At 37.0% G+C, this 26,720-nt stretch overlaps 1 protein-coding gene across 1 annotated transcript; it reads right to left on the bottom strand.

Annotated features, from left to right (window-relative positions):
• Nucleotides 1-726: 726 nt before the first annotated feature.
• Nucleotides 727-25,272, bottom strand: LOC107684540 (juxtaposed with another zinc finger protein 1). The gene is made up of 5 exons (XM_016480817.1): nucleotides 25,110-25,272; nucleotides 10,040-10,112; nucleotides 6,550-6,746; nucleotides 5,810-5,979; nucleotides 727-2,558 (listed from the first exon to the last, which is right to left on the bottom strand). The coding sequence occupies exons 1-5, from the start codon at nucleotides 25,222-25,224 to the stop codon at nucleotides 2,382-2,384; spliced, it is 732 nt and encodes a 243-aa protein (XP_016336303.1). The 5' UTR covers nucleotides 25,225-25,272; the 3' UTR covers nucleotides 727-2,381.
• Nucleotides 25,273-26,720: the final 1,448 nt, after the last annotated feature.

Below are 26,720 nucleotides of genomic sequence, written 5' to 3' on the forward strand. Positions count from 1 at the left end.
TATATATATATATTAAAAAAAAAAGGCAAAATATTCTTAAAACATATCAGAGGCCATTTTAATATATAAAATGTAACCAGGTTTACATTTATGAAGCAGATTTTTTTTTTCTTTTTCAGTTTTGTTGCAGAAAATGTCACCAGTTCCAAAAGAAACCCTGGTGTCTGACTTCATTACATGTAGGAACATTGTTGTCCAGAAACTTAAGAAAATATAATTTAAAGCACTCACATCAAGACAATACATTAAGTACACAATATATCAAATACTTCCCTCTGTACTGGCAGTGTAATACTGTTACAATGTTGCATCTAAACCGATACTGCAATTCCAACAACATCAACGTCCATGCAGTCCAAAACCACATGGTAAGACTTAATTTTGTGGATTATCAGTAATTATTATTATTATTTGAAAATAACTGAAAGGGACTTTGATAATAATAATATAAAATTATCACAATAAAAATACTATTATTATTAGAAATTCTTAAAGGAACATACTACAATTTTAAATAACTATTCTTTGTGAATTTAAGTTTTTAGAAGTTTGGCTATAGCCATTACAAAACAAAATTTAATAAATTACTAAATGGGTGTAAATATATATTGTATAATTTCACTCTATTCTTAAACCAAAATTGACTATGAATCCACATACCTGGAGGGAACTACAAAAAAATAATATATATATATATATATAAAAATATAATTTAAAGCACTCACATCAAGACAATACATTAAGTACACAATATATCAAATACTTCCCTCTGTACTGGCAGTGTAATACTGTTACAATGTTGCATCTAAACCGATACTGCAATTCCAACAACATTAACATCCATGCAGTGGTGTCATAATGAGTGATTGGCAGGCCCTGATCTGGCCGGGATCTCTGGAGGGTCTAGCCACTGTTCATTTATACCACCCACAAGTCCAAAAGCAAAACAAATCAAGTACCTTTCTGATTCGAGGTATGAGTCCATACTTGAAGATCTTTGGGTTGGTTGTAACTTTACATCATCCCAGTGACAGGTTAGGGGTATAAAAGTCACATGGCCACACCAGAGATGAGCCAGAATCAGGATGAATTCACAATCTGAATCACTTGGCTACACATATACTATACTGGAATTCAAGGCAACCAGTTTCAAGAATCTCACATCTAACAAGCACACTGGAGGTATAGCGAAATAATGAATTCCCTTAGCTAGAAGAAAAAGAACCTCAGAGACGGAGACCTCCAAAGCGCCATATTAGTCCTTTGAATTTCACAGCGGACTCGCAGAAAACATTCTGCAATTTGTTGGCGATACAAAATGCCCTAAACATGTTGGCAACTGGTCATTACAAAGTGCTTTAGGTTCTTCACCAGATCGCTGTGGAGTTCTAGAATGTTCCAGAACGGTCCTGGGAAGAGTGTAACAGCCTACTCTAAAATACTAACAGGATTATAGTTCTGAAATGCTGGCGATTTGTCACCTGAGAGTCATTTGGTGCTGTAACTCAAAACTTTTCTGAGATTAACGGAAAAGGTGAAAGCACTACCAAAAAAAAACTGCACATCCATAATCGATATCGTCATCTCGGAAGTTCAGTTGAAAATACACAAAATAAAACTTAGGAATAAAGTATAGAATTTAAATCTGACTAGGAAAAGTATAGAATATAGTTATATACACAATCTTTAGCTATGAAGGTTGCTTATATGGGGTAGATATTGTTATATTACAAACATTCAGACTTTGAGCCTTTCCTATTTTTCGTTTTTCTCCCACAGAGACTCATGTTCACGCCGAATTCTTAAGCTTTACTCCTGTTCGGCACGATTCTCTCCTTTCCAAACATACCGTCAGTCTTTTACAATAAGCACCAAGCATAAAAAAAAATATGAGAAAAAATAAAAAGAATAAGCGAATGTGCAAAAATACAAAACTGTTAACTAATATTAAGATACAAATAAGCAAAGGAAAAAAAAATAAAAAAATGACAGAAAGCATGCAATTCAAAATGTAGTGTTTTTGATAGACGGTTGAATCAAATCCTCCTCATGGAGGTCCGGAATGACACAGGGATTCTGGGAGTCTTCCTTGAGGAAGAGGAATAGAAAAAGATTCAAGTTTCCTCCTCATGAGGAGTGGAAGGAAAATGAAGGCGAAAGAGTCTTACTCTTGAAAGAGTAAAATAGAGAGAAAGACAAATTGTCCTCCAGATACATTTTTTTTGGATGTCCTCCAAAAAACTGAGGACAAAATGTGTCAAAGTCACAGTTAATGGACAGCCACAGCTGCTGATGCGGATGGATGTGGAGGTGTTCTGTTTGTACTGTATATACATGTATTGGAGTGTGTGTGGGGATGTGGAAGAGGACGTTGGCACTCTCTACTGCTGCATCTTGCGGATGATGTCGGCAGAGACGGGCGGGTGGAAGTTGATGGTGTGGTGTCGAAGCCCCTGAGAGCTCTTGTAGCTTTTACCACACCGGCACTTGAAGGGCTTCCGAACGCGGATCTGAGTGCGGTGGCCGTTCTTGGCGTGGTACTTAATACCATTCACATTCTGCAAATGAGAAAAACAGACACAAGATTTCCATCATTCAGGTTAGACAATAAATGAGAGAAGAAGAAAAAAAAACAATTCACTGATGCATTGTGATTTAAAAACAATAATCATTTTAAGTAATTCTTGATTGCTTCACAACAAATTTTTTAATTGAAATTCTAAATTAATTATTTTTATAATAAAAATGTCATTAATGGATTCTGAGTTGAGCCTGTCCAGGGTCCCCGGGGTTCACGTTTGTAATGCCTAATGAGATAAATATGTATAATATACACATATAATATAAAGATACATATTCAAAGGTCTGGGGTCAGTAAGATTTTTTTTTAATACTTTATATTGATCAAAAATAACAGTCAAGACATTAATAATGCTACAAACAATTTCTATTTCAAATAAATATTATTCTTTTGAACTTCCTACTTATCAAAGAATGCTAAAAGATATTTATCGTGGTTTCCACAAAGAGATTAAGTAGCACAACTTTTGTTATTATTATTATTAGATTTGTTGTTCAACATTAATAAGAAATATGTTTCTTGAGCAGCAAATCAGCATATCAGAATGATTTCTGAAGGATCATGTGACACTGAAGACTGTATAATGATGCTGAAAAATCTGTTTTGCCATCTTACGAATAAATACAATTTTAAAATACATTCAAATAGAAAACTGTTCTTTTAAATTGGGATACTATTTCACAATATTATAGTTTTTACTGTATTTTTGTCAAACAAATGCAACCTTGATTAAACTAAGAGACTACTTTCAAAAACGTCAAAAGAATCTTACAAATCCCAAAATTTGAACATTTGTGTAGAATATAGGCTAAGCTAGCAGGCTAATTGGTTAACGGTACGCTAAGCTACAGTAGTAATTTGAGGTGTTTAGCTTGAGATATCTATAATTTCACAAAACCTATAGCTTCATTGTATGGCAAGCCGTTTTGACTTTTATTCATTCTCAGGATATGAATTCTTGATATCAACTATTCAATTTTTACTAGTTAAAATGTTAATTTGTTATTAGTAACAAAAGTCATTTTAGATATCAGAAATTACTCTCCCAATTGTTGATATCAGAAATACATGTTCAGGTATCAGAAATGAACATTATCACTAGTGACAATTAAATTGTTGATATCAAGAATAGACGTCTGTACTAGTAACCACGTGATTACTGATATCAAAAATAAAGGTTTTACTAGTAAGAATTGTATTTCTGATATGTTAAATTGGAATGTCAACTAGTAAGAAATCAATTCTTGATATCAACAATTGATTTTGAATGGTAGCCTATGGTGACATTTAACTACTGAAAATACAATTCCTGATATCAAGAATTTGCATTTTAACTAGTGAAAATTTAATTGCTGATATCAAGAATTAACATTGTTACTAGTGGAAATGTAATTGCTGATATCAAAAATAGCATTTGTTACTAGTAGAAATCTAGTTCCTGACATCAAGAATTAACATTTTAACTAGTAAAAATGTAATTGTTAATATCAAGAATTCATATCCTGAGAATTAATAAAAGTCAAAACGGCTTGCTATAGCTCCACCACCGCTCCATCACGAGTACAATTCATGCCAATGACCCGTAATATAACTGCATATGTAGCAAGAATTCACGTTAAACATTTAGCTAGCTTGATAGTGAAGGATCAATGATATCAAGAATTCATATCCTGAGAATGAATAAAAGTCAAAACGGCTTGCCATATCATTATATATTAGTATATGTAACATAATTTAAAAGACATTAATGGTTGTAATAGCAGTTCAGTTGGCAAACATCATGAAGCGACTTTGTCTAATCAGGAAGTGGAAAGACTGCACATTAAAAAGTTATTTCAGCCAATGGAATCATTTTGTGATCTAGACAGACTCGATTCAGCACAGAGGGGGCAACTGCAGCTTACACTGTGCAAACAAATGTTGTTTTACAATCCAATTATTACAAGTTTTCAATTCTGTATTGACATTGTAACATATCATTTCTCAATAATCTGAAGGCAAACTAAATGATCTGTGAGTAAAAATGCACTTTAATAATTCCAGAACATCCAGTGTTGTGTGAAATAATAAAGGAAAACCATCAGCTGCTTGACAGCAGTGGAGACCAGGCACCGACTGAATCCAAATAAACCCAAATCAGAGCCACATCTAACAGTACATCTGAACACGCAAAGACACTCTCGTGGCTGTCATCATCCATTTCCTCTCCCTCTTATTGAATGCGGTGCTCACAGGCTGCACATCATTTATCTCAGCAGCCAGAACCAGATGGCAGTGGAAAATCTCATAAAACGCACAGGCCTTCAGTGGACTGCATGTATGCCTTTAAAATACATGTCAAGCCTCCAGTCCCGTCCTCATTACAGCTCTTTGTGTTAGTAAAGTCTTTGACTGCAAGAAGGCAGTGAGAGCCCAGCATTCACTGTTTGATCATATTTGTGCCACTGGTGATTGCTATTGTTTATGGATGCACAGGTGTGCTGTAAACCTGCCTTTTAGTGAATGAAACCCCAAGTAAACAGCTTTAAATAATGGTGCTAATAGATTTGAGGTCTGTGAGAAATGATTTTATTTAATGATATACATACTACTTTTCAAACGTTTGGGGCATTAAGACGTCTTTTAAAATAACAAAACAAATTAATACTTTTATTCAAAAGATGTTACAAACGATTTCTATCTCAAATAAATGCTGCTCTTTTGAACTGTCCATTCATCATACAATCCTGAAAAAATAAAAAATTGTTTCCACAAAAATATTAAGCAGTTTTGTGCATTGATAGTAGTAAGAAAAGTTTCTTAGGCACCAAATCAGCATATTAGAATGATTTCTGAAGGATCATGTGACACTAAAGACTAGTAATGACTGCTGAAAAATCACAGGAATAAATTACATTTTGAAACCTATTAAAATACAAAACCGTTTTTTTTATTTTGTAATAATATGTCACAATATTACTGTTTTACTGTACTTGTGATTAACTAAAAAAAGAGACTTCTTTACAAAAAATGCTTATCGGTCCCAAACTTTTTAACAATATTTATAATTTAAATATTTTAATGTATATTTGAAATCAAATGTATTCATTAAAATCTATGTATAAAATAATAAAAAAGTTTTTGATCATTTAGACAATTTGCATGTTTTTCATGCTATCAGTCTTAAAAAGTTTTCTCAAACCTACAGTGAACAGCCAAATGAAAGTAGATATTTTCAGCCATTTTTACCTTGTATCTCTTTTTGCAGCCAGGCACGGGACATGCGAACGGTTTCTCATCACCGCCGTTCATGCACATGGAACTGAGGATGGATTCAGAGCTAATGGCACTTTCGGTGGTCCACGACTCGTCACTATCAGACTCTTCGTATTCTGCTTCCTCCTCATCATACTCGCTGCCTGAGAGTACACAGCAAATTATCGTTTAGTAATTAATCATGTATCAAACCTTTAACCTGTCGGCCCAGATATTTAACCACTACGCCGCCAGAACAACAAAACAGCATTTCCCATCAGCCACCACAGCAGACATACAAAAGCTTTAATGAAACCGGTACAGTTATCTTTCTCACAGTACTGTGCCCAGCCAGTAAAGCGTTTGCATTTTATGAGAAAGAATCTGGAAGGCATAAGAAGGTCTAAGGGTTAATGCACAGTAATAGTATGATACAAGCAATTTGGAGACTATTTAGTTTGTGTTCCAAACCCACACAAATAAAATACTTAAAACATTTAATTGTGGGAGAGAGCACATGTTGCTCTGGAGAAAGCCATGGGAAACTGCAGCTAAAAAAACTGTGTTTCACAATGTGATTATTTGATTATCTATTACATCAGAACATCAAACAAGCACTGCAGGTTTAATGGAGTTATTACATCAAAATTAATCTTTCTAGCAAACATAGTAAGCATACAGCAAGGTGTCTGTGTGTGTAAGTTCCTGAAGGAGCGTGTGTTTGGTGGGACTACCTGTGGGGGTGCTGCACCTGAATGAAGATGAGGGCGTGATGGGCGGGGTCACAGGCGGGGTTAGGTTGCCGCTGTTGTGGCGAGGGGGCGTGGCCACGCTGTTGCGTGAAAAGCTGCCCGTCAGTGAGAGTGACAGCTTTGGCTGAACTTTCTTCTTCAGAGAATCATTCTCCCGCCGCGCTGCATCTGTCATAAACCTAGAGAGGGAAGTGAACTTTATTAGATGAAGTTCTTAAACTGAATTACAAGAAGTTATAGCAAACACAAAACAAAGACCTATGGCTTATTGGGAAGCCCAAACATGTAAAGTAACAGTCATAAATGAAAACACTCTAATCCAGTCACTCAAACATCAGTACATTTGCCATCACACTTTCTGAGCAATTAATTTCCATGACTTTTCTAGCGGTTTGTGATTACTGGATAATGATTGAAAACAACAACAACAAAAAACTATAAAGACTGTGCACTCAAAGGCTTTCCAGCCAATTAAATTTACTCACTACAAAAAGCTACATGACGTTTCTGGGGGAAAAATAGAAGTATAGAGAAAAAAAAAAAAAAAGTCCCTGATAGTTCCAGCCCTTTATCTGTCCACTCTAACTGAAAGAAAAATACCTTGATAAGATACAGACTCAGTGAACACAACGTAGCAATGAAAATGAACTGGCATGGCTGTTAAAGGAAAAAGCCCGTGGAAACAATATGCATTTTCACAAGTATTACACACACAACAGGTTCAACAGAACCCATGGAAAATATTTGAACCAATACGCCAATATATCAAACTTTGACAGAATGCAAAAAATAAAAATTCTTCAGCCTACTTTCTTCATAATCATTTATTAATAATTCATTTAATTCATAATATATTTTTGCACTAATATATTAGTACACTGCATGAATATATTAATTCACATTTTTTTAATGCTCAAGAAATAAATCAGCCAAGAACTTGAGTATTAGGTATGAAAAGGTGGGTGATGATTTTTCTGTTGGTGTTGATCGATGTACACTACTGTTCAAAAGCTTGCAGTCAGTAGGGTTTTTAAGACATTTATAGTGTTACAAAAGATTTCTATTTCAAATAAATGTATTTTTTTTAAACTTTATATGCATCAAAGAATCCTAAAAAATGTTTCATGGTTTCCATAAAAATTAAACAGCACAACTGTTTTCAACATTGATGATCGGCATATTATGCAATAATATTTAACAATATTACAACGTACTACAGCATAACGTTTTTGCTGTATTTTTGATCAAATGAATGCAGCCTTGTTGAGCATCAGAGGCGTCTTTCAAAAACATTCAAAATTCGTACAAATCCCAAACTTTTGAATAGTAGTGTACATGAGAGGAGTTAAAACTGGTTCACCTTTATTAAACATCACATGTCTCAAGACACCTGCGTTTTGTTCCATTCCATCAGTTGCACTTCATCTATCCGTTACAATTCAGTTGCTTCAGGAGAGTCTAATCCACCTTACAACAATGCATTCACTCTAACTTATTTTGTTGCATTATAAAACTGTCAGTAAATGTATGTAATAAAGCATAAATGTTCACACAGACACTATTAAAGCTGGTGTGGAATTCACAGATTACCAGCAAAGCCACATAAAGCAGCAATAGATGGACAAAAGTGGCTCCTGCTTGTTATGCAACAATTTCCACCACCATTCAGCCTATTAAAGCTGTTTAACATTGGAACTGCTTTCTGTCTCAAAGCTCGGAGTATGAAATTGAGTGTATATGAAGACTTGGGTGCTGGTTTGAAGTTCATTGCAGCTTCATAAACTGACCAGATCCCTTAGAGGATGTAGAGGAGACTTGACCACACACGACCATTTTCCAAAAACAACAGAATCCCATTAAGGAAAATGCTGGATGCTCTCAGATTCATTTTTGTCATTTGGCTACTTTTGTACAGTTTTAAGGTTGAAAACCCCAAGTCTAATAATCACCTGATTAATCACTATTTTGCTATATGCATAGCCAGCCCATCAGGGTTGTAGATTTTTATTTTTACTGTAATTCTTTAATAAATATTTTAAATATAATTTCTAAAGATACAGTACTGTGCAAAGGTTTTAGGGCATTAGTATTTTCACCAAAAAATATTTTGCTGTAGTGTGTCAGGAGGAAATATCAGTTTACATTTCCAAACATCCCTTTTGCCATTAATTGTAATAATCCAGTGAGATTTTTGTATGCACAAGGAGTCTGACAACAGCCAGCTGCACACAGAGATCTGATCTCAGCATCATCCAGTCCAAAAAAACTGAGACAGACTAAAGCCAGAAGAACTGTGGCAATGTCTCCAAGATGCTTGAGGAAACCTTCCAGCAAAGCTACCTGAAAAACTATGTGCAGCTACCTAGGAACTTTTCACAGTACTGTAGATTGTAGGATGGTTTCTTCAAGTGTCTTGGAGATGTTGCTGCAGTTCTTCTGGATTTAGTCGGTCTCAGTTTGTTCTGATTCTTCATGTCATTTCAGACGGACTGGCTGATGCTGAGATCAGATCTCTGTGTGAAGCACTGGCTGTTGTCAGGCTCACTCAAAAATCTCACTGGATTATTACAATTAATGGCAAAAGAAATGTAAACTGATTATTTCCTACTGACACACTACAGCAAAAGATAACTGGCTTAATCTACTAATAGCCTAAGACTTTTGCACAGTACTGTATATTTTTATAATATTTTAAAGGAATAGTTCACCAAAAAATGACTATTCTCAAACTCACCCTCAAATTGTTCTAAGTCTGTATGAGTTTCTTTCTTCTTCTGAACACAAAAAAATTATATTTTGAAGAATATGGGTAACCAAAGAGCTGCTGGTCCCCATTGACTTCCATAGTATCGAGAAAAAAAAAATACTATGGATGTCAACAGGGACTAGAAACTGTTTGGTTACACACTTTCTTCAAAATATCATCTTTTGTGCTCAGCAGAAGAAAGAAACTGTTTGGAACAACTTGAGGGTGAGTAAATGATGACAGTATTTTTCATGTCTTCTCGTCACTATCTCTTTAATGTTTACCATGCCATAAAGTTGTGTTTTATCTTTATGTCTGCATTTTATACATGGTGGTGGTGAGCCAAAAGCAAATTATATTGTGGATAATAAAGTAAACAAAACTAAACAAACTGAAATAAAATTTGACATCTGCCAAAAAGGACACCTGCTTCGCCGCTTAAGAGTAAACAGGAGTGTAAAATTCCTATCAAATATTTTTTTTGTGGAAAATGAAAATATTTGTATTTAATAAATAAACATACATACATTCACACACACACACACACACACACACACACACACACATAAATATATATTAATACAATTTTATGGTATTGTGTACACTGATCACCCAGATCTCTCTCTCTCTACATGCAATCAATAAAAATATTTGTACATAATAGCATTAAATTCAAAATCTTAATTTATTATACCATGAAATCTGAAAATCTAAAGGCTCATGTACCTGTTAATGTAGCTGAGGGCGACATAAGTGGGCTGCTGCAGTTCCTGTTTCTCCAACACACGAGGATCTGTATCTAAACAAAACAGAAAGATGAATAATTCACTGGACTGACAAAGACGCCACAAAAGAACAACCAAGAGCACTTTGAGGCTTTAAGGGTTTCTGTAGTGTAACAATATATTCCAAGCAACATTCACAAAAAGCTTATATAAAACTCTTCGGGTGACAGCAGCGCTGTTTAAATCTGTGTCACCCCAGAGAGTCATCCTGTGGCATCAGAATCAGCTTACGTGTCATTGCCAGAGTGAAGCTATTACTCACTTTATTGTTTAAGTCATCAACTTTTAAACTCAATACTAGATTCTGCCACACAACATGTCCACAATCACTTGCAGATGGCAATTAACTCAATTAATCAAGTTTTTTTCATTAAACTCTACTTAATGGCAGAATAAATCAGCACTTCTGCATGGGAGAGAGACCGGACCGGTCGATGGAGAGCGTATCCAATGGCTGTTTGGTAAAACTTAAGGCAGCCATTTGGTTAGTGTCACACCACACCACACACTCCATGAGCTCTCTGCCATTCCTCCCAGATGTGCTCATTTTCTGCACTCCACTCAGGGCCACCCAGATCACCCGCCAACTGGATCCAAATGCCCGCACGCCATGGCAAAGATGGTTTTATATCTGGTTTTTAGTTGTGCATATTAAAGAGTCGACTTCAGAAATAAAGATATCTGTTTTGGGGCTGTTCTGTCAAAACGGCTTCTGATTCTATGCGGTCAATGCTGTCACGAAGCAGCACCACTGTGGACTACGCTGCCACCTTGTGGCCAATGTGTATATATTTCAACCATGATTTCAACATTATTTCACTAAATTATAGACATTAAACATCCCAGTTTAAGTTAGCTCGCTCACTTACTGTTATTTTAAAATCCATTCGAGCACAAACCGGCTAAAATGTCTCTAAACTGCATCTCATTGCCTGCGAGCGCAAAAATCCGCTTAACGTCCCAGCAACTGTAACGTCCCTTCTGTGGTCGGCGGTGCCCGCATACCAGCGGCTCTGCCAGGGTAATGGTTTTCAGATGCCTGTCTCTCCGGGCATTCTCCAACACCATTAACACAAGCACTGCCAAAACACAGTTTCATCTAATGAGCCTCCCCTGCGCACCCCCCTGTGCACCGCCCTGTAATGCATCTCAATGCCTCTTTTTATGCCTCTGCTGTGAGTAAACATTTCTTTCTGCCCCGTTTAACCCGAAACATATTTGTCTCCGCTCTTCGAAACCACGCGGCACCCCGGCGTGTCAGAACTGCGATTCCGGCCAGCGTGGCATCACACACAAGCTCTCCATGGCTCGGCCACCTCGTAATTACAGAGGCACGCAGATGCTGCCACCTGGTTGTTACCGTGGCGACGCCCAACACACTCTCAAGGCAATTCGGTAACTATTTTGCGTTTTGCCGAATTGGTGGGTAAAGGCTCACAACAAAACGTATTTTCGACCGTTCGATTTTCGTATGCGATTTGTCTGTTCAGAATGAACATGCAGTTTCAGTCTCTGACAGTAGGTGGCATATGCTATTTGCGCATCAAGATGCTGATATACCCTTTTAGTATGCATAACTTTCCATTTCTGACACCTACTTGTCAAGGAGAAGAAACAGAGTCAAACTGTATTTACATTTAATCTTTGAATTTGATATTCACTGTTGCTTAAAAAATAGTCTTTGAGCACCTCTAAGTCTGCGCTACTGTTAAAAAACAAGTTGCAAAAAAAATCTGTTGCACTGACAGCATGCAAATGTTTGTGTTGGTCTGAAAAGATGCATTAAGGGGCGGTCACACTGCACTTTTCTTTCTGTTGACTTCCATTACGCATGCGAGAAGAGGGAGAGCGGAAACGCAAGCTCATGCAAAGTTTTGCGCTGCTTCCGAAATCGAATGCTTCCCTACTATATAAGAAAATCAGTACGCTAAAGGAGTAGTATGTCCGAATTCACAGAATTCGAAAATCAGTAGGCGAAAAGTACCCGGATAATATACTATTTCTGCCCAGATTTTGAAGAGCACAGTCGATGGACACTTTACTATCCCAAGTAAAAAAAAAAAAATTAGAATGTAGTACCTACTAGGGCTGTGCAATTAATCGCATGCGATTGTCAAGCGCATCTTAGTACCTACTCAGACAGTATGCATATGGCCCGCTGACAGGTTTAGGGGTGGACTGTCATGCTTACGGTTTTGTTTTTGTTTTGTTTTTTTAAATCACACGTTACAATACTGTCGGTCATATTGTACGAATTTATACAAAATCACCACCTTGTAAAAATTATGTTCTCTCATGAGATTGGGTGACGGCGTTGGGATAACGTAACTATTTTATGAGGTGGTAAACTCGCAATTTCGTACAAATTTGTTTGATGTGAATCATGTGAAAGCATTCGATTTTTAGAAAAAGTAACCATGAAGGTTTACCCCTAAACATGCCCATCATAGGGCATAAGCAGATCATACAAAAATATACGAATGAGACTGTATGATTTAGACTGCACAGATGCTTCACCAACAACGGCATTATATGGGCCGGTATGGGGTTGGTTTTAGTTGCCATCTGAACAACAGGCTTCTTGAAGGGCAGGTAGGATGTAGGTGTGTCGTTCCGCGTCGGTTCATTGTTTAAAGCTTTCAGCTCTGCCTGCACCTCAGCTAAAGTGTTTCATTAGCACTGATTTAACTACTGCGAGAAAGACCCCACACCTTTCTGCCAAACACACACACACACACACACACACACACACACACACAAAAAGATGCATTAGGCACCGTGCTGTACCTGTGCCAAGAAAAAGGTGTTTTGTATGTGTTCATAGCTGCATATAGTCACACACACATGGATCAATCCGAACACACACTCCGTAAATCACACATAGGATTGCCCAGGCTCCTTAGGGCCTGAAGTCACTAACGGGCCCCAGAGCTGCTGCCTACCAGGACCCCATTACAGGGAGAGGTGGTCCACAAGTACACAAACAGGTGGCCTACCATGGTGGTCTCTCTCACAGACATAGGCACATAATTTCACTATTGCTCAAGACCCAGGAAGACTGACAGAGTTTGAAGAGATCAAAGGAAGGGTAAACAGAGTAAGAGAATATCTTAATAACAGATAGACATAGGTGAATGGTTAGATCAGTTAGGTTAATTATCTGTATTAGGGATGTCAACGATTAATCGATGATCGATTAATTGTCGATAAGAGATGCAATCGATTAAAGCTATCGATGGTCGATTAAGCAGTTTAATTTTGGGCTGCGTGCGGCTCATGCGCAAAACACGTGCGAGCGGCTGTGAGTGACGGTGACGGTATATAAATGCATCATAATTCACTCATAATTACAAATTAAGCTTTTAATGTGATTTAAACTTTAAAAGTACATTAAAATAGAAAATACACAAAGTTATTCAACATGGAATGCAATAGAAATGTAGCAACAGTCATTTCCCCAGATAATTGTTTCATATTTGAAACAATTTGGTGAAGGTTGCAGGGCTGCGGGACACTACGGGGGAAGGATTAATTCCTACAACTTGTTAATTCGTTCCTACGACTTATTAATTTGTGGCCACTGTCCATGTTTCATTAATTTTGTTCCTTAAATAACCCATGATTTAACTAAAATGATGACATTCGTGACCAAGAACAAAGCCGCATAAACGTAGGCTATATGGGCTCAAACGGCAACCAAAAGCATGGTCGCGATGTAAGATTTTCCAGCTAACCAAATATTCCTCTAATAAACAAAGCTTTTATACCACACTTATCATAATCAGAGCTTATAATTTGTAAATAAATAATTACTGGATTCAAAATGGCAATTAAAAGGCGCTGTGGCCGACTATGGAAACATTTGGATTTGTGCCGAATGAGACGTGAGGAATAACCTCCAAATACATCTAACCAAACCCGCGCTCGCTCCGTCTCATACTCACGCATGCACTGTCACGATCTAATGCACTGTAAATGCCGGATTTTTAAAAACAAATAGGCCTACCGGAACACAAAAATTTAAAATCTGACATTTTCCGGAATAGGATCCAGCAGGATCAAATTAAGTACTGGTCATAATACTCACATAAAATGTTTCATGTTAACAACAGTGTGTTTTGCTGCAGCAGCGCTGATGGAAGCAGTTCACGGACTGCGCAGCACATCCACACGCGCCACAGTTACGTTTGGGATAATTTTATTTTAAATGCCATAATGTCAGTTGAAAACATTGCAATAGTGTTTTAAAATACAACAATGAGCACCACGAAACCATTTAAAGAGGCGCGTTCAGCGGAACGCAAAAATTTAAAATCTGACATTTTCCGGAAAAGGATCCAGCAGGATCAAATTAAGTACTGGTCATAATACTCAAATAAAAATGTTTCATGTGAGCAACGGTGTGTTTTGCTGCAGCAGCGCCAATGGAAGCGGTTCACTGACTGCGCAGCACAGCCACACGCGCCACAGTTACGTTTGGGATAATTTTATTTTAAATGCCATAATGTCAGTTGAAAACATTGCAATAGTGTTTTAAAATACAATAACGAGCACCACGAAACCATTTAAAGATGCGCGTTCAGCGCTCTCCGTGTCGGGATAGGAAACAATCAACAAAGTAAAATGATCTCAAACGTATGGCGCGCTCTCTTCATTTTATCAAATGATCATAATCACATCTATTCATTTTACAATCCTGCTAGTAGCATTTTATTCAGACTAAATCCCCTTTAAATCGGGTGAGAAAGCGGGATTTTGCTGCATTAAAGTTAACGATTAATCGATTATTTTATCGTTAATTTAAACGACTATCGATCATGGAAATGGTCGAAAATTGACATCCCTAATCTGTATTAATTCATTTCAAAATCAGCTGACATCTTTATCCACATTTTTAATATTTTCAGTGAATTAAAGGGGTAGTTCACCCAAAAATGAAAATTCAACCATAATTTAATCATCCTCATATTGTTCCAAATTTACTGTATGACGTAGGCTACTTTCTTCTGTTGCACATAAAAGAAGATATTTTGGTTCCATTGTATTAGTCAACATATCTTCTTTTATGTTTCACTGAAGAAAGTCAAACAAATTTGGCAATATGTTGTATTACATATCTGCATTATATATCAGTATTATATTACGGCCATTGGTCACCTTGCTCTCTAGATTCAGGTACTGGCCATTAAAAACATATCAGTCAACTTTTAAAAAATAATATAGATTACCAGCAAAATATGTATTTTGAATATGACAAGTAATGTGATTTATTGATGCACAGATACTAAAATTCTGCCCGATAACAATGAACTAATAATCATTTTCATGTTATGGCTGATAACCGAAATAGACTATTAAAATTAAAATGATCTACTATTTTGTTTAAATCGTGAAAAAATAAACAATTTACACTTTATAATTTTCAGTAGTAAAATGGGTTTTCATTTTGAGATTTACTAGATTACATTTAACGGTTTCATTAAATTGGTGATTTTAAAGATGAACTTTAAGTGAATGTTAGATGACAGTAAATGTCATTTAAATGTAAGAATAATAAGCATGCAACATTAAATTTCCAATATTGACCAATAAAAGTAAAAATCCCCAATATCAGTGGATAACTGATAAGGTGCCAATATATCATGCATCCACAGCGTGATTTAGTGTATCAAACTGAAAACACATTTCAGATCCACACTCCTGGCACTTTTTGCAGAAACTCTGTGAATGTGTGTTTGTGTAGTCTTGCACTGGCTGCATATTTCGGGCCAGCTGGAGATCTAGTCATTAGTGGATTCTCCACAGATGCACTGTTTTTTCCCCACCCCTTTTACCAGACACATTAGGAGTAAAAAAAAAAAAAAAACTCCAGCTACTTTTATTCCTCAAAGCATTATGGAAAACCATGTTGGCAAAATTGTGATATATTTACACCAGGCAGAGTGGTTGCATTCTATGTGACTAAGAGAGGATAAATCACGGTGGATTACATAAGCAAAAACACTCCATGATCCAAACCGCACTAGTAGCTTCTGCTGTGTAACCTCTTGTCATTCAGAAGATACAACATTTAGCTGCTCCTTTGAGCATGGGTGGTCTTGTACAAGTGAACATCACAACACGCACATCCAAAACAAACAGACACACACGTTCTAAATCAGCGGCAGCCCCCTGCCACGGTTAATCCAGGTTATATCAGCTCTTCCTGTCATTAGCTGGCCTGCACTGGGCTTGGATGGAAGGCTGGAAAGGAACAGGGGGTGTTGGTTTGAGGTAATTAGGTCCACCAGGTGCAGCTCTGGGGGCACCAGTCACTGCTCAAATTTATTATTTCCGTTGAGAATTTTTTTTCCTGGCCATTCCAGGAGCCCTCAGTGTGGTGAAGCTCAGAGAGGTTCATTGTTCAGAGGCCTGCAGATCACCCCTGTAGAGCTGACATCTTGAAAGCAGAAGACCTCTGGAGGGTTATTATAATTAACTAAAACCATAAAAAAAAAAACAACATTTTTTTGGAAATAAAATAAACGTTAATGGAAATAAAATATGAAAAATTACTTTATTTTTATGTTTAATAAGATACTAAAATTCTGCCCGATAACAATGAACTAATAATCATTTTCATGTTATGGCTGATAACCGAAATAGACTATTAAAATTAAAATGATCTACTATTTTGTTTAAATCGTGAAAAAATAAACAATTTACACTTTATAATTTTCAGTAGTAAAATGGGTTTTCATTTTGAGATTTACTAGATTACATTTAACGGTTTCATTAAATTGGTGATTTTAAAGATGAACTTTAAGTGAATGTTAGATGACAGTAAATGTCATTTAAATGTAAGAATAATAAGCATGCAACATTAAATTTCCAATATTGACCAATAAAAGTAAAAATCCCCAATATCAGTGGATAACTGATAAGGTGCCAATATATCATGCATCCACAGCGTGATTTAGTGTATCAAACTGAAAACACATTTCAGATCCACACTCCTGGCACTTTTTGCAGAAACTCTGTGAATGTGTGTTTGTGTAGTCTTGCACTGGCTGCATATTTCGGGCCAGCTGGAGATCTAGTCATTAGTGGATTCTCCACAGATGCACTGTTTTTTCCCCACCCCTTTTACCAGACACATTAGGAGTAAAAAAAAAAAAAAAACTCCAGCTACTTTTATTCCTCAAAGCATTATGGAAAACCATGTTGGCAAAATTGTGATATATTTACACCAGGCAGAGTGGTTGCATTCTATGTGACTAAGAGAGGATAAATCACGGTGGATTACATAAGCAAAAACACTCCATGATCCAAACCGCACTAGTAGCTTCTGCTGTGTAACCTCTTGTCATTCAGAAGATACAACATTTAGCTGCTCCTTTGAGCATGGGTGGTCTTGTACAAGTGAACATCACAACACGCACATCCAAAACAAACAGACACACACGTTCTAAATCAGCGGCAGCCCCCTGCCACGGTTAATCCAGGTTATATCAGCTCTTCCTGTCATTAGCTGGCCTGCACTGGGCTTGGATGGAAGGCTGGAAAGGAACAGGGGGTGTTGGTTTGAGGTAATTAGGTCCACCAGGTGCAGCTCTGGGGGCACCAGTCACTGCTCAAATTTATTATTTCCGTTGAGAATTTTTTTTCCTGGCCATTCCAGGAGCCCTCAGTGTGGTGAAGCTCAGAGAGGTTCATTGTTCAGAGGCCTGCAGATCACCCCTGTAGAGCTGACATCTTGAAAGCAGAAGACCTCTGGAGGGTTATTATAATGAACTAAAACCATAAAAAAAAAAACAACAACATTTTTTTGGAAATAAAATAAACGTTAATGGAAATAAAATATGAAAAATTACTTTATTTTTATGTTTAATAAAGTACTAAAATAACAAACTAAATATGAATAAAAACTAGTAGACAATTAAAAAAAAAAAAAAAATTACTAAACACTTGAAATAAAATCCAAAATATAAAAATAAAAACTGGACCTCTGTCCAATATGGTGGAGTTAAGTGTATGTAAAGTGTATGTAAAAAAAAAAATGGTGTAAACTGTATTTTTTATGATAGTCTCCAAACACCAGGAGGATTTAAGTTAGCTAAACAATAATTCTGTGCGCTGTTACCCATTCAACTCCCTAAATCATCTCAACGTCATATTAACACTTTTAATGTGAAACCCTTGGAGGCCACGGCCTGCCAGTTTTAAATTCACGAGTTTAAGAGCTGGAAGTCGAAAAAGAATCGCATAAATTGTCACATCCAGCAAGAGTCTCGGAGGGATGTTTATAAGGACACGTTGCTTACAGAACCCACACGGCACAAGTACGAACAGTAAAAGGTTCAGACACACCCTCTTTCCTTGCATTTACACTGTTGCCATCGTAATACATAACAATCAAACCCTAGAGAGCATTTTAACCACAAACTAGGATTTGATTGAAGACGGAGGAAAATTCAAAGGTGATAAAATATTACAACCTTAAAACTTCACAAGCTCATTTGCTGTAAGCAATGAGGCCTATCGGCAACATTTCTCCACCCAACCTCGCAAATCTCCACTCAGTTTTTCTGGTAGCATGCCATCGCCCCCTACTGGTCACAAGAACACCAATCAATGAACCCACCTCACCCTAGAACGTGAGCTTTGTTTAACCGGGTGTTAATTAAAGCAGAGAATGTCTTTAGCAGCAGGTCCCCAGATGAAGAGGAAGAGAGGCCAAAATCCACCATCCCACTTTGTAATTAGGCTTGCTCCAGGCCTATGTGGGGCCATGCCAGATTTCACACCTCGCCAAGAGCAGAGCTGTGGGTGAGGGAGGGGTTCCATGGGACACTAATTGCCTCATTACTGCACAATAAGTCACTTTAGCCACACTCTCCTTCAGCTAACACCCCGGACACATGCGAGACGTGCGATCAGAGAGCAGAAGAGGTATTAAAACAAGCTCAGCTCAGGTCAGATGCCTGGAATTGATCAACCTCCATCTCATCTGATCAGAGAATGGGGCACCACGGTGTGTTGACACATTTAGTTTAGATGTAAACATGATGGTCCTGAGGGCAATTTAACCTGCTACATAAATCCTACGGTGAAAATAAGCTAAACAAAGGCAGGCAAGCTAAGGCTATCAGTTTTCAGAATGACAGTTTTAAGAGTGCTGAGTGGAACAGCAATGTTTTTCTAGGACATTTTATTTTGTTAGAGTGGGAGTCTTGTGTGTTGCCATTGTGGCAACTCAGCCTCCATTTTGCTTAGTAAAACAATCCTCTGGTCAAACATTCAGTCACAGCAACACTACAACACACACACACACACACACACACACACAAAAATGCAAATCAGCCACAGTGGAATTTAAAGGGCCATGCAGTAATTTTTTGCTAATTAAAAAAGTTTTACACTTTACACAAGGAATGAACACTTCTGAGAAATATCCGTAAAATGTTGTCCACTCACATTAAGGATATATTAGTTTTCTATAAAATCATTTTTTTCTACATGAGACCCCCCCCCATTGACATACAACTGACAGAGTACTAATAATAGCGCTATATGAATTAAGCATATTTTTATTTTTACTTTCAGACAAACCAAAAGCCAACAACACACAAGATATTGTTGAATGAATGATTGAATCCAAGAATGCCCAAAATGGAGAAAACATGGACGAAAAGGAACAAAACAAAACAACAACTTTGCTGTAAACTGGCAGTTAACAGTACGCCAACTTCATTCATCCAGGCCAATAGGTGTCAGTATAAAGTCCAAGATTACATAAGGATACATCTATACTTTCTATATTTCATCTATATTTCTTTAAAAAAAAACAGGATTTGTTTTTAGACAGGATTTGTCATAATCATTGGATTCGAACTTGCTTTGTTGCCTTCATACCTCCGTAAGCTGCTTACAAAGGCAGCATTTTTCAGCTTTTGGATGCAGCCACTGAGTGCGCATTTAACATGCTGATATATTTTGAAATTCAGACCTACTCCTTAATCTTTCTCTATGCACATCCACATTGGTTGTCATAGTAACGACACTAATGTGTGGTGGGTCATCATCTCTTGAGTTTTTTTTGGGGCAGTGAAAGTTTCACTGGTTTCATGTGATATGATAATGATATGATCCCAATAGAAGAGCCTTCAACTTTTCTTTTCCAAACAGAACACTTAATCATACAGTGAAGCTTTGGCAATCATCACCCAACACTTGTGTTATTTTGCAGATGCATTCATTAAACATTTTTTTCAAAACAATTCTAAATACACTAAATATTACAATTTACAATAAGGTTCCATTAGTTAATGTATTAACTAACATGAACAAACAATGAACAACACATTTACAGTGTTTATTAATCTTTGTTAATGAAAACAGAGTCATTCATTGTAAGTTCATGTTAATTCACAGTGCATTAACTAATGTTAACAAGCACAACTTTTGATTTTAATAATGCATTAGTAAATGTTGAAATTAACATCAACTAAGAATAATAAAGGCTGTAGACGTATTGTTCATTCTTAGTTCATTTTAACTAAAGTATTTAACTAATGAACCTTATTGTAAAGTGTTACCATATTTCTGAACACTGACTTTTTGATAACATTTAAAAAGAAATGTATCTTGCTTATTAATATTCAGTTGCCTAAATGTACTTAAAGTTCATTCTTGCTGAAATGCAGTGCATTTACAGTTAAAGGTGCTGGGTGTAATTTTTTTTTGACTGTACTAAAGCATAAAAATACCATATGTTTGCAGATATTCAGGAAACATGTTAAGTTCACACTTGATTCTTTGAAAAACAATGCTACAGCCAGTTTTTTACTGCGAAATGTGTGCTCCGTGTCAGAATGTCTGTTTTTGTTTTGGTCTGTGTGATTCCACCCACTGCCAGTTTACCCAATAGTATTTCGGCACGCTGGGTTGCCAGTTGGCAGAAAACGGTGTATTGCAGCCATAGAAGCCAGCAAACAAACTGGGTCAGAGATTGCATATTCTACCCAGGGCCGGATTTACCTCTTTTCGTGACATAGGCAAAACAAATTTTTTGGGCCCCCCTTCCCTATTAATATAATAGGCCTAATATTACCACCCAAGCAAACAAAAAGCGACGTGGCCACATAAACACTTCGGGAGTGCATTATTTCTCTAATATTTTTAACGGCCTGGAGTCACAATCACACATTAATTGTTCAGATGATTTGTTTCAAGACATCTGATATGTTTCCGTCCTGAAATATTGTGTGTTGAACTAGCTAATTTTTTACGCACCTCATCCCAAACCTTCCGTTGCAAATTCCAAAACGTCATTTTAGAGGCTTGAGCCATTGATATGCAGGCTAAAGCAGTTATTAATGCAGTCTAACGCAGTTATTAGAGAGAGAGAGAGAGCGAAAGAGAGAGAGGGAGAGAGATTAAGTGCGTGTGAATGAATACTTGTGTCTGTGCATCTCTCAGCAGTATTCAGCAGCAGCAGCGTCTACTAATAGCGAATCTTTAAGTTGAACTGCTTCAAGAACCTTGCTACTGAGAAATGACATGTTGCTTTTGCAGCCGCAGCTCTGACAACAAGTTTCTGTCCGCGTCTCCGCGTGTGTGCGCGTCTGTGGGAGAGAACGGGAGAAGGAAAGAGTGTTTTCTGTACATAAAAAAGGTTGAAGACATGGAATTAGTTTGTCATTTTTACCCTATTGTTTGTTATATTTATTTGCTCAATGTCTTCTGGGGTTTTGGTTATTTTACTGTTGTAGATATCCCATAGTATAACAAAAATATTATATATCTCTTCATTGTGTTTGGGACCCCCTAGACAAGCAAGCATAGGCACGTGCCTAGAATGCCTATGCGTAAATCCGGCCCTGATTCTACCTGACCTAAAACGTCTCAGCACCCATCTAAAAATCTCTATGATCAGAGACTTATTAAAACACAAATCAACTTATCAACTTACAGTGTAAGGCTTGTTGCCTACAATTGCCAACTGCCCATTTTCCTGTTGTGTGTCCTCAAGCTGGCAACCCACGTGAGCATCAAGTTTAAGGAGCAGGGGAGAAACAACTCTCTCCAATATTTCGAATGAGGACTGCAGTACCCATTTCCACCACTAACTGTCAATATTTCATACTGCACCTTTAACATTAACAGGGATGTTGGGACACTTTATCAGCTGGTGGCACCCTAGGCAACCACCTAGGTTGTCTATGCCTAGAAACGGCCCTGATCTCAAATTTGTACAGTCTGTACGATCTTTATGACCTATTTGTAAAATGTCTAATTTGAAAACAAGCCCTCTGGGGGCTGCATCTGACACATTAAACTACAGGAAGGCCTAAAACAGATCAGAACAAAAATGACATTTATTATATTAAAAATACTAAAATCTATACTATTTTAATTCTACACTAATTTATCCAAATAAAATAAAATGGATTAGTGAATAATAAAACAGTAATATAAAAATAATTAAATACTAATTTAAATAATTTAAAAACATTTAGCGCTTTGTCTCTTTAAAAAAAAAACGCTTTGTCTCTAGAAATCAGGTTTCTCCTTACAAATTCACTGCATGCGGGCTCTTGCTAGTGTCTACTGGACAGGTAGTGCAACAGTGTTAAATTACAGCAGCAGAGTCCAGATCCAGCCCCCATTGACTGAGATATCCATCAGCACTATAGAGACAGAATCACCGACCATAATGAAAGAGTTATCATGAGAGCATTTTGATTAATATCCTTTTTCAGCTGTGCTCAAAGCAAACCAGGATTCCATCTCATGCTATGCTTACATTTTTGGACTTCACCCCCAGTCATTTCATGCTTACTTTCGCTCTATTTCTGTGTCCAACAGCCAGAAAAACCCGAACACACTGTTGATTTTGTGCAAAGCCTTAACAACCCATTTGATTTACCACACATTTACAAGTACACATCCATACATTTATTTCTGCATTAATTTAGCCTTAAAGGGGTCATATGATGTTGCTAAAAAGAACATTATTTTGTGTATGTGCGACAAGACCAAAACAACGTAAAACCATTATAAATGAGGCATTTGTAGCATCCAGTGGGGACATAATTACGGATTATAATGACTTATACTGTCTTTTTACATGTTGCGTTGCATCTCGCCGCGTAAACATAAAACCATGTCTGCATTTGTGATCGGAGAAACGACAAACAACAAGCGCTACTCTACACTGCTCAAAACTCGCGTTTGAATCATCAGTGGCAAATTCTTTAAATGTGAAAACTTACTTACAGTCTGTGAGTCATAACAGCAGGCATTGTAGGCTACTCTACCAGGTTCAGGAAACAATCCTCCGTAAAATGCGCTGGACACATCTGAATATTTGGGTTGAACTGTTCTGGAACAGTGTTGTAAATACAACTTAACCGCTGATTTCTTCTCTTTTGGAAGGCCAAACAAAACACAGCCCCTTTAACACAAATAGTGATTCAGCGAGGCAATACAGGCTGTATAGGGCCTTGACCCTAAGCATCTGTTCTACTGGATAAAAGTTTTGCAGGCTGGGACTCAACGACATTCCTGACCCCAGTGCAACCCCTGCTCCAGAATGACAACAAATCAGACCCTTATATGCTCCAGTGCAACCTTATGACCTACATCTGCACTTGTAAATAATATAAACCACTACAAAGTGTGGTAAAACATGCCTTAATTTAATCACCTGTGCTTCCGTTCAAATCAAAAATACCCTGGACAAAAAGCAAGTCAGTGTATCAGTAATAGTTTATTATTATTTTTTTTTTTTTGTGGATATACATTTATTATACAACACAGGACAATATTACACAGGACAATTTCTGACTCAAGAGAAAAAAAAAAACAATTAAAAGAAAATTGTTGATTTATAGGCCTATATCAAAATGTGCTTAATTTGTGTAATTGCGATCGTATTTCTTTATTTGATTTCTACATAAAGTATCATTCAGAGGTTAAGGGTAGGTCATATTTTTTTAAAATAAATTAATACTTTTATTTAGTAAGGAAGCGTTAAATTGATTACAAGTGACAGTAAAGACTTTTATAGTTACAAAAAAAAAATTTCAAATAAATTCTGTTATTTTGAACTTTCTACTTATCAAAGAATCCAAAAAGAAAGCAACTTTATTTCTCACAGTTATGACTTAATATCTCACAGCTGTGACTTTACTACAACTTTATTTCTTATAAATGTGTCTATTTCTTGTAGTGTGACTTTATATCTTATAATTATGAATTTTTATCTCACAATGTGATTATTTTATGTAACTGTGACTTTGTTTCTCTATAATTTCAGCTATAGGCTATATCTCACAGTTGTGGTGTTACATAAATCCTTACTTATTATATATAATATATAATAATATTTGTGACAAGACATTTGAGATCTGATAGCTCTGAAATGCAAGCCACCATAGTGTCATATTTCATACAGGACATTGTAATATTGGTGACAAATGATGCGCATGATTCAATAAGTGAATACCTGCTTGCATAGTCATCTGATGCCACTGCTTTGTATTTCGTGCATGTAGTCGTTTAGCCTAATAATGTATTTGTATCGCTGCACATTATTATGACGCATAATGATCATGGCCATTCACACGTACCTGTTACCTTTAGCCATAATACGGAAGCTCTTGTGCTGCGTTAACTAACAAGTATTTAATCACTTCTGTAGAGAATTTAATCCGCTTTATACATGCATTTAGTGTTTATGAACTCCTCAGAGCGGGCGAGATGATGAAGCTCCGTGTCTGCAGGCCTTGCGCTGAAAATAACGTTCCAACTGCAGCACTGCCGCTTGTGTTATCACGTTCAGATAATGAACTACTTTGAAGGGGCTTAACGACGCACGAATGTGTTCGTATCTTGTGCTATCTACACCTAAAAGCGCCACTAAATCGAACAAAACAAACTGAAGTCCCTTCGCTTCAGCACACCTAGCAACAGCGCCGCTGCGACGCAGGAAGTGAGTGAGATTGTGCTTCCGCGAGCGCACTTACCGATGTGATTATCCTCGATGTGCACGATGAGCTCGGCCAGCGACTCGAAATGCAGTCCACAGCCCCCGAACTGGCAATTGTTGGAGAAAAAGGAAGCGGCTGCGATGCCTGTCATGGTTTTTGCTACATTGAGGAGCAGCACGGGGCGAGCGGAAAGGAGATCGCACGCACTCGTCCGGCAGGCAGACAAACAGCGGCGGCAGCAGCAGCTGGAGCAGCGCAGGACGAGAGAGAGAGAGAGAGAGAGAGAGAGAGAGAAGGGACCACTGGCGCACACGTCATACCTGTTGATATGAAATACTGCACACTAGTTCTGCTCCATAAGCCATTGTGCGACTTAAGCCACTTTATTAGTGTTTTTTCACTTCACTACTTGAAATCTTAAAAAAGACTATCTATCTATCTATCTATCTGTCTGTCTGTCTGTCTATATTAATTTTTTAACATATTTTGCCATTTATCATAAAGGTATCAAAAAGTATGGACAGAAGAAGCCACAAACTGTGAAATTCTGATTTAATTGCATCACTCTTAACAATTAGTAGCCTATAATTTATAAAATATTGAATTATAAATTATATGAGCTTAAATATAATTATGTAATTGATATTTATAAATTAATAAGCTTTTAAAAAGTTCCCTAATTGAACCCAAACTTGAAAATTGTGTGAGTGTGTGTGTGTGTGTGTGTGTGTGTGTGTGTGTGTTTGCAAAGCGGGAAACTGACTTTGATTATGTGCTTTGCAAATACAGAGAAACATTTCTGTGGTTGGGTGAGGTGGTCTCCCAAACGTAATAAAAAAAAGTTTGTGTAAAATGTAAAATAACTAAATAACTGTTCATAGGAAGTAAATGCAGTGCAGTAGAAATCCACATGGTGGCAGTGTGGAATTACCAACGGAAATGCTCCTTTCAACAACAATGACATTTCAGATTCGAAGCAGAGCATCCTCTTAATAAACGCTGTAATATCACTGTACCAAATCATGGTGGTACCATAGTACTTTTTGAAAAAAATTTTTTTTAATAAATAAGTAAAAAATGCCTAAATAAACGTTTGCTATTTATATTTAGAATGGAAGATGGTCAAGGTCAACATATGATGATCTGTATTCAATAAATATAATTTTATAAATTAAAACTTGAATGATTTTGAGCTTCTCTACTATCATCAAGCTCCTAAGGTATCTCCTAAAGCTCCTAAACCCAACATCACTGTTAGTTTGTATGATCAAGCTTCTCATTCAGCTCAAGCATTCCCCCATTTGGCATTTTGCACAGTCTGCATACGGTACGTTCAATATTCTATACATTTAGCCGCAAATAAATTCACTTCTTGAGGCAGAAAGGCTATAAATGGCCGTGTGGTCACACAGATGACTTGATCACTATAGCGTTTCTCTGTCGGTAATAGAAAGCTCCAGTGGTGTGGACTACATTATGGCTGTTTTCTTTCCTCTTGCGTTCACATCCATGTGCTTCATCCCTCTCTCCCACTCTCTTGCCGCCTCTGTTTTTCCACGATTTCCTGTTCACGTTTGTTGGCAGAGGTTGTTGGTGCTGGTGTTGTGCCCAGTACTGTGTAAAGGGGACCTTGTTGGGTTGGGCCCC

Source organism: Sinocyclocheilus anshuiensis, unplaced genomic scaffold (assembly GCF_001515605.1).
Source record: "Sinocyclocheilus anshuiensis isolate Anshui unplaced genomic scaffold, SAMN03320099.WGS_v1.1 scaffold225, whole genome shotgun sequence".
NCBI classification, from domain to species: Eukaryota; Metazoa; Chordata; class Actinopteri; order Cypriniformes; family Cyprinidae; genus Sinocyclocheilus; species Sinocyclocheilus anshuiensis.